The 16,583-nt window shown below is 40.1% G+C and overlaps 1 protein-coding gene across 15 annotated transcripts in view; it reads right to left on the reverse strand.

Annotated features, from left to right (window-relative positions):
* CASK (calcium/calmodulin dependent serine protein kinase) overlaps positions 1-16,583 on the reverse strand; it is a 355,071-nt gene that overhangs the window by 111,362 nt on the left and 227,126 nt on the right. For all 15 annotated transcript variants that reach the window (XM_040468984.1, XM_040468986.1, XM_040468995.1 and 12 more), the window contains exon 8: positions 13,837-13,959. In XM_040468984.1, the coding sequence (XP_040324918.1) occupies positions 13,837-13,959 (123 nt within the window). The remainder of the gene's footprint in view (positions 1-13,836; positions 13,960-16,583) is intronic.

Raw genomic sequence — 16,583 nt, forward strand, 5'->3', positions numbered from 1 at the left:
GGCTAGCGCTGTCCTATGTAATATCGCAAAGCAAACATTCTTCCTCTTCTATATAGTTAACTCCTCGGTAGCTAAGAGGGGGATCATGTTTCCACTAAATCTATTCTTCTCTGTGATGTCTCCAGTTGCCTCAACTATTCCTCATGTATATATATATTTTTAAAGTTCATTTTTGTGAGAGAGAGAGCAAGTGGGGGAGGGGGGGGGGGGGCAGGGAGGGAGAGAGAGACTATCCCAAGCAGGACCTGTGCTGTCAGCACAGAGCCTGACGCAGGGCTCGAACCCACAAACCGTGCGATCGTGACTTGAGCTGAAATCAAGAGTTGGGCACTTAACTGACTGAACCACCCAGGCGCCCATTCTTCATGTGTATCTTCAACCTCTTGTCATTCTTCTTATTACCCAATTTGGTTCTACTCTAATTTGTCAATGTATCTTAAAGATTTAAATAAGTATTCATTTCAGAAATAGTTCTTGAGAGCCTGCTATGTTCCAGTCGTTGATCTATGCACTTGGGATACACAAGTAAACAAAACCAACAAAGATTCAGGCCCGTGTGTAGCTCATATTCTAGTAGAAGAAAATACAGAAAGGTAAACTATGGAGTATCATAAAAGTGCTATGGGATAAAGCAAAAAGTAAAGCAGAGTAAGAGGGAATGGGTACACTGCAATTTAAAATAGGGTGGTCAAAGTCGGCCCAATTGCCGTGAGGACATCCAAAACTGGTGAGGGAGTGGTCTAGGCAGAGAGAACAACACAAAGGCCCAAAGGAAGAAGTGCACCTGGAGTTTTCAAAAACTGGCAAAAAGACCCATATGCCATGGAGTAAATAGATCAGATCAGAGAGGCAACAAGGCAGGGGTAGGCCATTTAAGAGCCTTTTTAAAAAAAATATTTATTTTTGAGAGAGAGAGAACACAAGTGGGGGAGGGACAGAGAGAGAGAGAGAGACACACACACACACACACAGAATCTGAAACAGGCTCCTGGCTCCGAGCTGTCAGCACAGAACCCAACGTGGGGGGCTCGAACCCACGAACAGCGAGATCATGACATGAGTCGAAGTTGGATGCTCAATTGACTGAACCATGCAGGCACCCCCATATAACAGCCTTTTATTCTGAGTGGGAGAGGGAGCCACAGGAAGGTTTTGAACTGAAGTGACATGATCTGACAAGTTTAAAGGAACACTCTGGTTGTTGTGTTGAGAACAGATTAAAAGGGAACAAGGGTTTAAGGGGGGGGGGGGGGGGAAGGCAGGGAGACCAGTTAGGCTATTGCAGTAATCTAGGGGGAAAATAGTAGATGAAGTCAGATGGAGAAAATAAAGATGATGAAGAGGAGACAGATTCTGAATATATTTTCTGAAAAAAGTTTTACTGAGGGGTAATTAGCATATAACAAACTGCATTTTTAAAATGTATAACTTTCTAGGTTTTGACATATACAACCATAAAAGCATCACTGCGTTCAACCTGAATATACCCATCACTCTCTAAAGTTTCCTCACGTCCCTTAGTCATCTCCCTCCCAATCCCCAGGCAGCCACTGTTTCTGTCACTGTCAATTGGTTTGCATTTTCTAGAATTTTATATAAATGGAACCAGACAGTACAGACTCATTTTCTAACTTGTTTCTCTCAGCACAGAGGTTTTGAACTTCATCCATGTAGTTGTGTGTATCAATAGCTGATTCCTTTTTATTGCTGAGTGACATTCCTTTGTAAGGATAGGCCATAATCTGTTTACCCATTATCTGCTGATGGACCCTGGGTTGTTTCCAAGTTCTGGGTATTACAAATAAAACTGTAATGAACATTAATGTACAAGTCTTTGTATGGATACACATTTTACTTCTCTTAGGTAAATACTCAGCAGAATGGCTGGATTGTATTATAGGGGTATGTTAAACTTTTTAAGTGGTTGTACCATTTTACATTTCCATAGCAGTGTATTAGTTGCAATTGTTCTACATCCTCACCAATACTTGGTATGGTTAGCCTTTCTGATTTTAGCCATTCTGATACATGTGCGTATAGACATCTTGTTGTGTTAATTTGTATTTCCCTAATGAAAAATGATGTGGAGCAACTTTGCGTGTGCTTATATAGCATCCACATATCTTTGTTGAAGGGTCTGTTCCAGATATTTTCCCGTTTTGAACTGGGCTGTGCTTTTTCTTATTATTGAGTTTTAAGAATTCTTCCCAACGTAGTAGAAGGGGATTTAGATGTCCAAACTCCCAGTTATACAATAAAGACACAGGGATATAATGTACAGCAAAAGGAACACAGTTAATGATACTGTAACAACTTTGTATGGTGAGAGATGGTAGCTAGATTTTATCATGGTGATCACTTCATAATGTATATAAATGCTGACTATGTTGTACACCTGAAACTAATATTGTATGTCAACTATAGTTCAAAAGAAGGAATTCTTTACATAATCTAAATATGTAAGTCCTTTATCAGATACATAATTTGCAAATATTTACTCTTAGTTCATGGCTTGTCTTTTCGTTTTCCTACAGTGTCTTTCCAAGAACAGAAGTTCTTTTTTTCTTTTTAAAGTTTATTTATTTATTTTGAGGTGGGGAGAGAGAGACAGACAGACAGACGGCACACATGAGCAGGGGAGAAACAGACAGAGAGGGAGAGAGAGAATCACAAGCAGGCTTTGTGCTGTCAGCACAGAACCCGATGCAGGGCTCGATCCCACCAACTGTGTGATCATGACCTGAACTGGAATCAAGAGTTGGACGCTTAACCAACTGAGTCATCAGGTGTCCTCCAAGAACAGAAGTTCTTAATTCTGAATATATTTTGGAAGTGGAGAGAACAGGATTTTCTGAGGGAATGGATGTGGGGTGTGAGAGAAAGAGAGAAGTCAAAGACCACACCAAGGTTTTCAGTGTGAGCAACTGGAAGTCTGACACCAAGAGAGATGGGGAAGAGATCAGGACTATAGTTTTGGATATGTTATGCTTGAAATATCTAAAGTTCAAGTGGAGATTCAAGTAGGTACTTGGACATACAAGCCCGGAATGCAAGAGAGAAGTCTGGTCTGGAAATAAATTTTTGGAGGGTCACAAACATTTAGAAGATATTAAGGATAATACTCAACTCTGTCCCAGGCACTGAATTTGGGACTTTCACTGCCAGTATCCCATTTATAGTTGTTCTTTAAAACAACTATATAAGATAGTAGAGACAATGCTACATGCTAATTATCTCAAAAGCAATGGCTCAAATGGACATAATTGTTATCATCATGATTAGCATGTACTGAGGGCTTATTATGTGCCAGGCAGTGTTCTAGTTCTTTACAAGTTTGGTGGTGTTTTTTTTTTTTTTTTTTAGTGCTTTACATGTTTGTTACGTACTCTTCACAACAAAGTAGGAGGAATATATCATTATTATCCTATTATAGAGTTGGGGAAAAGGTGATGCATTATACCAGATGAAGATTAATTAGTATGAATTGGGCCTCTTAGTTTTCTTAATCTGCATACAACATTTGTAAATTAAGTTCAATATCACAGTTGTTATTATAATGAAAATCCATGTTTGCATGTGAGGCACTTCTAAAATCAATGTGTTGGTATCCTGTACTTACAAAATTTATTTTTGAATTTAAATGTAGAATTTTAGTCCTGTCAAAATTTCACCTTATTATCTGTGAAGTTCCTAAGGAATGAACACAAACACTTTAAAATTTATTTTCTATATTAATGACTAAAAATAGCAAGAGTTCCACTGGAGAGCAAAATTATATTTTTCTCGAGTACACATACAACACCTGATGTCAAAATATCTACAATTTGTATATCTGCTAGATTCTGTATGCTAAAACATCTTGGGAATGATTTTATTATCTTTAGGGACTTAATCTCCTTTTCCTGCACTTAGCCAGAGCAGGTTCACCAATACAGAAGACATAAAAATTTATTGAATAATTAACTAGCAGAGAGAAGCATAAAACTGCCATTTTATAACAAGCAATGGAATCTTGTAATGGATTGCTGTTACTGTTTGTGGAAGATGTGGTGTATATGTATATGTGTACCCATATTACAGAATATTACTTGGCCATAAAAAAGAATGAAATCTTGCCATTCACAACATGGATGGACCTACTGGGTACTACCCTAAGTTAATGAAGTCAGACAGAGAAAGGCAAATACCACATGATTTCACTTATATGTAGGATCTAAAAGGCAAAAACAGGTGCACCTGGCTGGCTCAGTCAGTAGAGCATGTGATTTTCAACCTCAAGGTCATGAGTTCAGGCCCCACGCTGGGCATGGAGCATACTTAAAAAAATTAAAATAAAAGACAAAACAAATGAACAAACAACACTAGTAACAGACTCATAAATACAGAGGACAAACTGGTAGCTGTCACAGGAGAGGGTTGTGGGAGGACAGGTAAAATAGGTAAAGGGGATTAAGAAGTACAGACCTTCAGTTATAAAATAAATAAGTTATGGGGATGAAAAGTACAGCACAGGGAATATAGTCAGTAATATTATAATTACTTTGTACGGTGACAGATGGTAACTACACTTCTTGTAATGAGCACTGCACGATGGATAGAATTGTCGAATCACTACACTGTATACCTAAAACTAATACAACATGTGTCTGCTAAACTTCAATTTAAAAAATTGTAAAAAAAAAAAAAAAAAACCCTGTGTTCTGCCTGGTGATGTTTAATCAACATATACTGAAAAGCAAACATCAAAATGGGCTTTGCATTATTTTTTGAGTAAAAGCTGTTTCTGCATTTCGATAGAGTAGAGGGGAGAGGAGAAAGCAAAACCCAAGGTCTTTAACACAAGAGAAAGAACCCAAACAAAAAGGAGCTACATAATATTATAGAGAGACAATGAGTTTGGAGTCAGAGTTTTTTTTTTTTTATTTATTTATCTGTTTTGAGAGAGAGAAAGAGAACATGAGCAGGGGAGGGGCAGAGGGAGAGAGAATCCTAAGCAGGCTCCATGTGGTCAGCACAGAGCCCAACACAGGGCTCGATCTCACAAATCGTGAGATCATGACCTGAGTCAAAATCAAGAGTTGGATTCTTAACCAACTGAGCCACCCAGGTGCCCCTGGAGTCAGAAAGGCTTCTGTTCAAATTCTGGGTCATTTATATATTGGCTGTATGACCTTACATTCTCTCAGTTGTTTCTTTTTGAAAACTAATCTTACAGGATTCTTACAAAGATTAAACAAGATGCTGTATAGGCACATGATTGGTTTTAATAATCCTTTTTATTAGTCAACATGTACAAACCTCTGATGTAAAGTAATTTGGGAGTGCTGTAAGTGTGTATGTGTGTGTGTGTCAACAGCTTACTAAATAAGCTGGGTTGTTTTCTAACTGAAAATATGTTCCTATTGCAGAAGAAAAAGGTAAAAATAAAACATAGTAAAAATTTCAGGGTATGAAACCTGTGACCCATTTGTAATGGTCTTTATTCACAGCTTCCAAAAAGGGTGAACCAAGTGACAACATTTATTTTTTCTATTGGGCTATTTTTTTTTAATGTTTATTTATTTTTGAGAGCAAGACAGAGCACAAGCGGGAGAGGGGCAGAGAGGGAGACACAGAATCTGAAATAGGTTCCAGGCTCTGAGCTGTCAGCACAGAGCCTGGTGCAGGGCTTGAACCCATGAACCGTGAGATCATGACCCAAGCTGAAGTCGGATGCTTAACTGACTGAACCACCCAGGTGCTCCCCAACTGCATTTTGCTTAAAATAAAATTGCTTAACATTTTAGGTATATGTAACAGAACATATTTCCACCGTTATTTAAAAAAAAAAAAAAGGTCTTCACACTCTTTGTAGTCTCTGCAGATGGTAGAACAGAAATTGGTCCTTTGGCTAATGCCGAATGTGAGAGAAAGCCCAGGGAAAGTGGCTTACAAGACACATGGCATCCCTGGATTCTAGAGCAAGAAATGGGCATTGGTGTTGATTTTTAAAGAATTCCCTATTCAACAGAATAAACACTTCTTCTTCCAAGGTTTAATTCTTTAGAGTTCTTGGTAACAAGGCTTTCCCTTTTGAATCACTGAGAAGACTCTGAAAGCTGGAGAAAAGGCCGACTGGGGAGGGATCCCAGGACCTGAGGGGTGACCTTTGGTGAGATCACTGGCTTTTTTTTTTTTTTTTTTTTTTGTCTCAACATATCCTCACCTGGGTATGTGTGCAGCCGCAACCTGGAAACTCCAAGGACAAGGAACACACAAAAAATGAACCCTAAGAAAATCTGACTCTCTTTAGCCAAGGGCTGAGAAGAGGTTTTTTGCTCTGGAGGACAGAATCCTTTTGACTGCACCCACCCTACCCCCCGGGAACAGCAAGTAATCCAACCGGCTCTTCCCCCCCCCCCCCCCAGCCCTTCCGGACCCAAGCAACAGCAAAGAGTTGGCGCCCCACTCCCTAGAGAGTAGGGGCAGTATCACAAAGAGAAGAGAGCTGGGGAAGGGGCTCTTTAAATCTACGTATGAAGTCTTTGGCACATCACCAATAAACCCAGGTATAAAACCGACCAGGATCAACACAGCAAAGAGCTTTGAGACTAAACTGTGGTTTAGTCTCCCAGGTTTCGAATGAGCCTCTAAGCAGTGCACAAGTGGGGCAGACCAGACGAGTAGTGCAAAGGCTTTGAAAATGAAATTGGTGTTTCAGCTACAGCCCTAAAAGTGGGCCAGGGTGTGTGTTCTGAATTTAATCAGGTTAGCTGCCTACTAAAATAGAAGATTTAAATAAGAGTCTCATAATATAATACTAAAAATGTCTAGCATACTATCTAAAATTACTCTTCATACCAAGAATCATAAAAAAATCTCAACCAAAGTGAGAAAAGACAACCAACGGATACCAACATAGATATGGCACAGATATTAGTATCATCCAACTGGGATTTTTAAGCAGGTGGTATAAAATTGTTCCTAAGGGCACCTGGGTGGCTCAGTCTGTTAAGCATCCAACTCTTGATCTCAGCTCAGGTCATGATCAGGGTTTGTAAGATGGAGCACTACATCCGGCTTTGCACTGACGGTGCAGAGCCTGCTTGAGATTCTCTCTGCACCTCCCCTGCTCACACATGCACAGGCACATGCTCATGCTCTTGCTCTCAAAATAAATAAAAATTTCAAAAGAATTTTAAGATAAAAATGTTCCTAAAAGCAATTGCAAATGGTTAAAAAATGCTGACATTACCAAGTGCTGACAAGGATATAGAGCAACTGGTTCTCTCATACTCTGCTGGTGGGAGAGTAAAATCATACAGGTATTCTGGAAAATGATTTGGCAGTTTTTAGAAAGTTGAACATATACTTGCCATAGGACTTAGCAATCCCACTCACAGGTTTTTACTTTGGAGATGTTCATAGATGTATATAGATGTTCATAGCAGCTTTACTTGTATTAGCCCCAAACTGGAAACAACCCAAATGCCCTTCAAAAGGTGAATGGACAGGGGCGCCTGGGTGGCTCAGTCAGTTAAGCATCAGACTTTGGCTCAGATGGTGATCTTGTGGTTCACGGGTTCAAGCTCTGCTTTGGGCTCTGCACTGACAGCTGGGAGCCTGGAGTCTGCTTTGGATTCTGTGTCTCCCTCTCTGTCCCTCCCCCTACTCACATGTCCTCTCTCTCTCTGTCTCTCTCTCTAAAATAAAACGTTAAAAAATTTTTTGAAAAGGTGAATGGATAAAGAAGTGTTGTACATTCATACAGTGGAGTATTATTCAGTAATAAAAAGGAATGAACTATTGACACGCACAACAACTTGGATGGATCCCAAGGACATTATGCTAAAAACACCTAATCTGTGAAGTAATAATAAATATATACATTGGTCTCTGACCCTGGTTCCTAACACAGAGCCCTAAAACCCTTCTAAGTAGGGGTGCTAAGAGAATCTTTTGTTCTAACATTTTGTCTTTGACCCCGGCTTCTGAGGCAGAGCTCCTAAAACACTTGTGATTTCCTAAGTGATAAGAGCACTGGGAGCATTTTTTGTCCTCATATTTGGTCTTTGACTCTGGTTCCGGACAGAGTTCCTAAATCCCATGGCATTTCCTGGGTGACAGAAGTGTCTTTGTTTTAATGAGGTGACTCTTAGTGGGCTCCTGGATGGGGGCTGGTCACCAGAAAGAACAAGTTATGAATAAAAGCTTGGGATTTTCAGTCCCATCTCCCATTTTGTTGAGAATGGAGAGGGGCTGGAAACAGAGTTAATGATCAATGCATGCCTACATGATAAAACCTTTCATAAAATTTCCAAAAGTATGGGGTTTGGAGAGCTTCTGGGTTGATGAACATACGTACATGCCAGGAGCGTGGTCTACCCCACCTTCTGTGGGAATAGAAACTTCTGCACTTGGGATCCTTCCAGATCTTGCTCTATGTATCTTTTCATCTGTATCCTTTACCATATTCTTTAGCATATAATAAACAGGTAAATGTAAGTGTTTCCCTCAGTTCTGTGAGCTGTTCCAGCAAATAATCAAATCCAAAGTTGGGAGTGGGTGGGTTATAGGAACCTCCAATTTGTAGTCAAGTCAGACAGAGGTTGTGGGTAACCTGGGGACCCACTCCTTGTGATTGGCAACGGAAGTGGGGAGAGTCTCATGGGACTGAGCCTTTAACCTGTGGGATCTGCATGGACTTCAGTTAGTGTCAGAACTGAATTAAAATGTAGGACACCCAGGTAGTGTCAGAGAACTGCCTGGTGTGGGGAAAACACCCAGGCACACCTGGCATCAGAAGCGCTGTCGAGTGTGGTAGTTGCTTGAGAAGAAGAGAGAAACACACAGGAGATGTGAGTTTCTCTTAAATGGTTTACATATTGTATAATCTCATTTATTTAATAATCTCAAAAGGACAAAAATGATAGTGATGGACAATGGATCGATATTTACCAGGGGTTCCGGGTAGGGAGAGGATGTGATCATTAAGGGGTGACAGACCACTTCTATATCCCGATTATGGTCATACTTATATACTTCCATATGATAAAATTTCACAGAAACACACACACAAATGCATATAAAAACTGGTGGAAATCGAGTAAGGCCTTCAGTTTAAGTGTTCCAATGCCATTTTCCTAGTTCTGGTTATATAAGGTGTTATCACCAGGAGGAAGAATGGCAAAGTGCACGTGGGAATTCTGTACTGTTTTTAACCACTTCTTTTTTTAAAAAAAAAAAAATTTTTTTTTAAAGATTTTAAGATTTTATTTTTAAGTAATCTGTACACCCAGTATGGGGCTTGAACTCACAACCCTGAGGTCAAGCGCTGCACATCTACCGACTGAGCCAGCCAGGCGTCCCTGTTTTTGCCACTTCTTTGTGAGTCTGAAATTATTTCAACATGAAAGGTTTATAAGGAATCATTTCCACTCTACATGGTTAACCTTCCTGTGGGCTTCCTAATTCTAAATACCTCGAATCACTCACTGAGCTTCATCAGTTTTCCTTCCTTAAAATCTCTCAGTCTGAGTATTTCTTTCCCACTCCCACCTTTACTCCCTGGGTCCAGGCCCCTGTCACTCCTGTCACAGCACAGCTTCTACAGGCTCTCTTTGCCTTTAGCTCTTGTATTCTGACAGACAACGCTTGTACATCCAGTGTCCAAAGGAATTCTACGAGCATGCTGCTTGCACTGTGTCATCACTCAAAAGCTTGCAGGAGCTTTTTACCATCTACACCCTAATATCCAAAGTACTTAAGGGGCACCTGGGTGGCTCAGTCGGTTGAGCATCCAACTTTGGCTTAGGTCATGATCTCTCAGTTTGTGGGTTTGAGCCCCATGTCCGGCTCTCTGCTGTCAGTGCAGAGTCTGCTTTGGATCCTCTGTCCTCCTCTCTCTCTGCCCCTCCCCCGCTTTCTCTCTCTCTCAAAAATAAACATAAAAAAAATAAAAAACCGGGGCGCCTGGGTAGGTCACTTGGTTAAGCATCTGACTTCGGCTCAGGTTATGATCTCACAGTTTGTGGGTTTAAGCCCATGTTGGGCTCTGTGCTTACAGCTCAGAGTCTGGAGCCCACTTCAGATTCTGTGTCTCCCTCTCTCTCTGCCCCTCCCCCACTCACACCCTGTCTTTCTCTCTCTCTCTCAAAAATAAATAAATTTTTAATAAATTTAAAAAATTTTTAATAAAAATTTTGTTAATAAAAAAAAGTCAAAAAACAAAATAAAAACCAAAACAAAGTACTTAATTTGGCAATTCTAGATCATACGTATTCTCCCCTCAAACCAGAATTTCTGGTCTACCACTGTGCAATCCTTCAAATGGCTGATGTTTGTATTATACTAGTTTGCTTCCTGCCCCCCACTCCCACAGGGCCTGAACACTTTGTGATGCTTCGCCTGTGCTCTCCTGGACTTCCCACATGGAGGCCAGGGCCCCCTTCAGGCACACTAACACGTGCGGTCCTCCCTGGAGTTTCAGACAGTGATCTCTCTTGTACCTCACTGGTCTCCCTGAGCCCACACTTCTGTACTCCTGTGAGGCTTCTCCATTGTGGCTTCGAGCTTATCTTTCCAGGTGTTTATGTTATATCAGTATAATCTGAAAATCCATTTTGCAGCCTGACCCTGCCGCCTTTCTCTCTCTGGTGTTTTTCCAAAATTCAAATGGACTAGCCTTCTAGAAATACCCTTTTCATGTTTTATTACAGTCAATATACTTTAGGGTCTACATATTAAGGTTACAAAGGGTGTGAAAAGAGCTCAGCCATCTACAAGGAAAGTACAATTTTAGTTGGTCTTACTTTTGCTGGAATGAATATTCATAGCAAACATCACTAATTTAGATAAAGGCATTAAACATACTATATTTTAACAATCATTAAGATATTTGCATATTACTTAGACTATTTCCTCAAAGTCTTTTTTTATATGAAATGACTGAATAGGACATTTTCTTCTTGTGGTTTTACCAAAGAAATCTTTTTTTTTTTTTTTTGACACAAAGTCATGGTATTATGACTTTGGGCACTCTTCATTATAAGTATTTTCATCATCTTATTTCTTCAATTTGCAGTTACACAGGAGTTTTTCATAACATGAACTATAGTTTAAATTTAGTGTTTTACTAAATCAACACGAATTACATCCACAGTAATGATTTACAAGTATACATGGACATATATTTAAATATAAGAAGCCTGTACACATCAGCCAGATAACATTCTCATGGAATTATTCCATCTTCAGATAAAACATAAGGCGCCAAGGTAAACTAGTTCAGACATGGCACATGATTCTGAGCTCAAACAGCCTTTTGGAACTTATTCATTTAAGTTACTGACATTTTTGTGTCTATTGTCTCTCTGGTGCCAGAAATCTACTACGTATTCAGATTATTTAGAACAAGAAGTATATTCACTGCAGGGATGAGGGTTTCCAAAAATAAATGTTAGTAGTCAAGGTAAGTATGATAATGAAAGCTAACTTTTCTAAAGGATCTTAAAAATGACTCATATGGCTACCATTTTCATTGTTCTTTGGCATTTAAACTAGCTTCTAGTGAACAAATGATCCCCATTATGGAGAAACTGAGAAAGGTAAAGGAGAAACAGGAGTCCTCCTCCCCCCCCCCCACCACACTGGTCATTTCTGGGGGGAAAAATACTAAGAAAGTATCTAAAAACTGTTTACCTACTCTCTTCTGGGGGAAATCAGGAATAACCAGAACTGAATGTTTCAAGTCAAGAATAACTAGAACTGCAGATCAGAGGGTTGAATGTGGATTTGATAATATTCTTAAGGAGACTCAAGATCCACTGGAATCTCAAAATTGTTTTCTCATATCATCATTCCGTGTCGTTGCCACTAAGATCCATCATTAATCTACACTTTAATATCTTATTGCTTCTCTCTGGAGAAGTAGCATGGTATCATATAATGAACATTCCTTCGTTCATTCATTAAATCATAACTAATATTTATTGAGCACTTAGTCTATGCCAGACACTTAGTAGAATGCTGGACAGAAGTGAACTAACAACTCCAAATTCCCACTCTGCTGCAGCTTGTAGTTTATAGGGGGTAAATAGACTACAAACAAAATATAGGTGTGTCTTATGGTGACGAATGCTATGGGGAACACTAAGGCAGGGAAGGAGGGGCAGGGAATACTGGCGGCAGGGGGCGTTCTTCTCCGTAATTTTAGATTGAGTGAAAGGGAAAGATCTTACTTAGAAGCTGATAGCTAAGCCAAGACTTGAAGGTGGTAAAGGAAGAAACCATGACTATGTCTGGGGAAGAGCGTTCCACGGAAAGAACACAACTAACATAGAGGCACTGAAGCCAGAATGTGCCTGCTGCCTGAGGAACCACAGTGAAGCCAATATGCAGGGAACAGAGTAAGAGGAGAGCAGTAGGGGGTGAAGTAAGAGGTGTCAGGAAGCGAGAGTGTACCCTGGATTAAGAAAGAATCCCTCCGGCGAGAGGCCTGGTTTCAAGGTATGAGTTCTGGACTCACCAGGGTACAAAGGGCATTTAAAGGCCATTAAACCAGATGAGGTCTCCAAGGGCCTGAGTGGTGACAGAGAAAAAGAGGAGCAAGGATGGAGGCCTGCGGCACCCTAATGTGAAGAGGTGCATGTGGGGAGATGAGGAGGAATCAGCATGATCTGAGAAGGCACAGCCAGAAAGGGAGAAGGGAAACCAGGAGAGCTAGAAGGCCTGAGGCCAAGGGAAGACAGCATTTCAGGACGGGTGTCAAATGGTACTGAGACGTCAAAAGGGAGAAGGCCTGAGATTTGACTTTAGCAATGTGAAAGTCATTACTGACTTGACAAGTGTGGTAGTGGAAGCTGCAGGTGGTTGTAGGGTTGGGAGGTGTGCGTGTGTGTATGTGTGTAATAAAAATAGACTGTAGTATATTAGGTTCAACAGAGACAGAAAAGCGATGATGCAGGAAAGGGGATATTGCTGGAGTGATGTCCTTGAGTAAGTGAAAAAGAGAGGACCTTGCACACAAAGTAAAGCATGGTTTGGTAGGCTCAGTTAAAATCCTGGTTCAACCACTGACAACTTCTGTGACTTGGGGCAAGATTCTCAACCTCTCTGAGCCTTTGTTTTCTCACCTGTACGGTGAGAACTTCCTGGAATTACCGAACCATATAATGTCTTAATTAAATAGTGCTTTGCGTCGAAGTCCCAAGTTACAAGTTTCCTTAATATGCATCTGTGAGATAGGATAGAGAAAGAATTGAAAAAAATCGAGCTTTTTCCGGGGCACCTGGGTGGCTTGGTTGGCGAAGCGTCTGACTCAGGTCATGATCTCACTGTTCCTGAGATCGAACCCCGCATCAGGCTCTGCGTTGACAGTGGGGAGTCTGCTTAGGATTCTCTCTCAAAATAAATAAATAAATAAAATTTTAAAAGTATTTTCTGAAAACAGTCAATCCATATCTAGTATCTCTTGAAGTAAAAGTAATGTTATGAACCACATGGTTACGCCCAAGATTGTAACTTTTGGTCATAAACACAGTACTACTTCACTTGTTCATGCTGCACATCTTTGGAACCTGTGTTGGTGGACAACCAACAGGGCTTCCTCCCTGGTACATTCTGCCTAAATCTGCTTCTAATCCCGCTGATAGCGGAATGTCACTAGAATGGTATATTCCTCTAGTCAGATATTTACAGAGGTTGTGCAGGAACAGCAAACAAGATGAATAAAAGTCAAAGAATAAAAAAAAAAAGGACTCAGAAAAAAGATGCGAAGAGTTGCCTTGAGGAGCAATATACTCCTCTTGCTGGAAGGGTTCAGACAAAGTGTAGATGGCCACCTATGGGCTCAGGTACCTTAAGCCATGGGTGATTCAGTGCTTCATAAACGGTGATCCTTTCAGCTGGATCCAGCATCAGCATGCGACGGACTAGGTCTTTGGCACTTTCAGAGATATGGCTCCACTGCCTTGGATTCATCTGAAGAGAAGGAAAGGAAAATTGCATAGTTACTGCCCAGGGAGAAGTTAACATTCACCATTGATGGAACATTCCTACACTGTTTCAATGTGAATACAATTCTCAAAGAACAGAAATCTGATTCTATAGGTTTGCTTTCTAAGGAAGAGGACAAATGCAAGTCTTTGGTGGCTGTTGCTACGTATATGAGGTTTCGTATCAATAAGCATCCCTTACATATGTTCTTGATGTCACAGAAGTTATAATATTTTTAATAGTTGAAGAATAGAATGCTCACAACTTCAGTTTCTACCTTAGCTGAAGAGACTAGATACTTTGATCTAGAAAGGATTAAAATTTTTAGGTTAAAAATTTCAAAGAAATTTTTAAAACCTTCTCTCTTGAAAAACTGGAATCCACAGTAATTGTGAAGTTATCCAAAGTTCCTACTAGGATATTTTGGTCACTGTATATCAATTTCAGTATTTTAGAAAACATATACTGTTACCATCGGCCCTAGAGAATAACCCATTCACTTGTATATTGTCTTCCGTGAAGTTACTTTTGCCCCTCTTGTAGAAAGATGAGACAACTCAGCCACAAGGTCAATTGACTAAAGTCAAACAAATGGATAAAAACTATGAGTTGATCAAAGGATACAAGGCTTGTGAGAAAGTGGATCTGTGAGGAAAAGAGCAAGGTGGCTCCAGGGGAAAAAGAGTATTTCCGAGACCAGGAAGAAGAAAAAAGGAAGGGACGCTTAGGGCTTGCCGCTGGGAAGGTAAGTGGGGACAGGTGGGGAGAGGCCAGTGGGGCCTCATTCCTTATTTAGTATCAAGAAGCCAACTGGCCGGGTGAGTTTGCATAAGATGCCTGGTGCCAGGAGCTAGCAATACCATGGGTTGAATGAGAGGAGACCTAGGTCACCTTCTAAGGGAGAAAGATGGAGAATAAAGTCCCTAACAATTTAAAGCCAAACGAAATCACGACTTGCATCACAGTTCACAGGAATCACTACAGTGTGGCCAAGGGTTAGCATTTGACACTGAAATTCGCTCTGGCTACTAGGAGGTTCCATACTGGTGGACGGGGAGTGAAAGATGTTCCTTGTTCTTTTTCTAACAGGCAGAATTCCAAACAAGAGTCACTTCTGCTTGTCAGATCTCTTAACTAAAGTGACTGCCTTACTGTTGCCATCCTACTGAAATTGTCATCAATTGGTCAGTTTGAAATAATGTAGGTGATTGCATGAGGCTTAGCCTTGTTCCCTCTTCCCCATCCTGGAGCAGATGTGCTCTTTAAGGTTGGAATGATTTGTCCTCAGGGAAAGGGGTTGAGAAGTTATCTGCAACTGGCAGTAAGATTTCTCAAGTGAGTAGAGGTTGAGAAGTAGATGCTCCCCCATCCTGTTTCTGAGGGAGTCCAATCCAGGGTTTCCCTCTTTCTGTGGCTGAGAAGAGTAGCTGAAATTAATCTGGGAAGCTGAGTTTATAAGGGGAACAAAACAGGGCTACAGAACAGTCTCGCTTATTTGAAAACTAAAGCCATGGACGCCTCGACCAGCTGTGAACGTACCGACTGGCTACCCATGATGATAGACAGTGAGACACTGCATCTTTTCATACTTTGAGAAACATATTTTTTGTCTTTTAGAAAAAAGTTAATTGAAATTAAATGTTAGCATATATCCCAGTTAAGTGGTATTCTCAGATATCTACCTTAAAAGACCAAGTAAGCTAGCAAATGAGAAAAGTTCAACTAAAATCGCTTAAGGCCAGTAGCAGTTTATAAACTATAACAGTTTTTAAAAGAGGCCATCAAAATTTTCTTGAAAAACACCCCTATAGATCAAGGATTTTGTTCATAGTTCTTCTGTTAAGAACCACCAGGGTGATGAAACTTTTTTTGAGGTTTGCTTCAAAATAATCGGCTAGTATGTGGAATACAGATCAAACCAGATTGGCTATATGTTGCTAAGTGGTGAAGCTGGGGGTTCACTGTACTCTTATCGCTACTACTTTTGTTTGAAATTTTCGATAAAAAAATGTAAAATAAATGCTGACAGAATCACAGCACAGTATGTATGTGTGTGTGTGTATACATACATATACATATATATATATGAAAGGCCCACCAGCTTTATCATTGATGGTAGAGATGGATCTCTACTTCAAACAAAGCTGCTGAAAATGTGGGGCTTTTGTATTTAAAAAAAAAAAAGGCATGAATATAAGTGAGAGGTGAGGTTAGCCAAGTAAAAGAGTAAATAAGTTATTAACATCAAAGCTTCAAACCTCCAGGTACAGAAACTATGATATAGCTGTCACGCCCATCTGACTTACTATAGTACTAAGAATGGAGGTTTTAAAATAATTTAATTTTTGGCCTGTGTGAAGAGCCCACATTTTTTACAAAGAAACAAAAAAATTATTCAGTGCTTTAAAAATAGAGGAAATCAAATACCAGAGGCTGCTGGAATGAAGCACATTGCCTTGGAAACCAGGAAGTTAGCAACTAAACTAGCACAAAGGAAGAATTCTATTATTAGCAAATGCTTATAACTCCAAAAGGCAGGTGGGAGATATTATACGGTATCTACGTCATAAGTCACTGTGAGGATAAAATGAGTTAAATATGAGTGCTTA

The sequence above is a fragment of the Herpailurus yagouaroundi genome, unplaced genomic scaffold (genome assembly GCF_014898765.1).
Source record: "Herpailurus yagouaroundi ecotype Mexico unplaced genomic scaffold, PumYag 67793, whole genome shotgun sequence".
Taxonomy (NCBI): domain Eukaryota; kingdom Metazoa; phylum Chordata; class Mammalia; order Carnivora; family Felidae; genus Herpailurus; species Herpailurus yagouaroundi.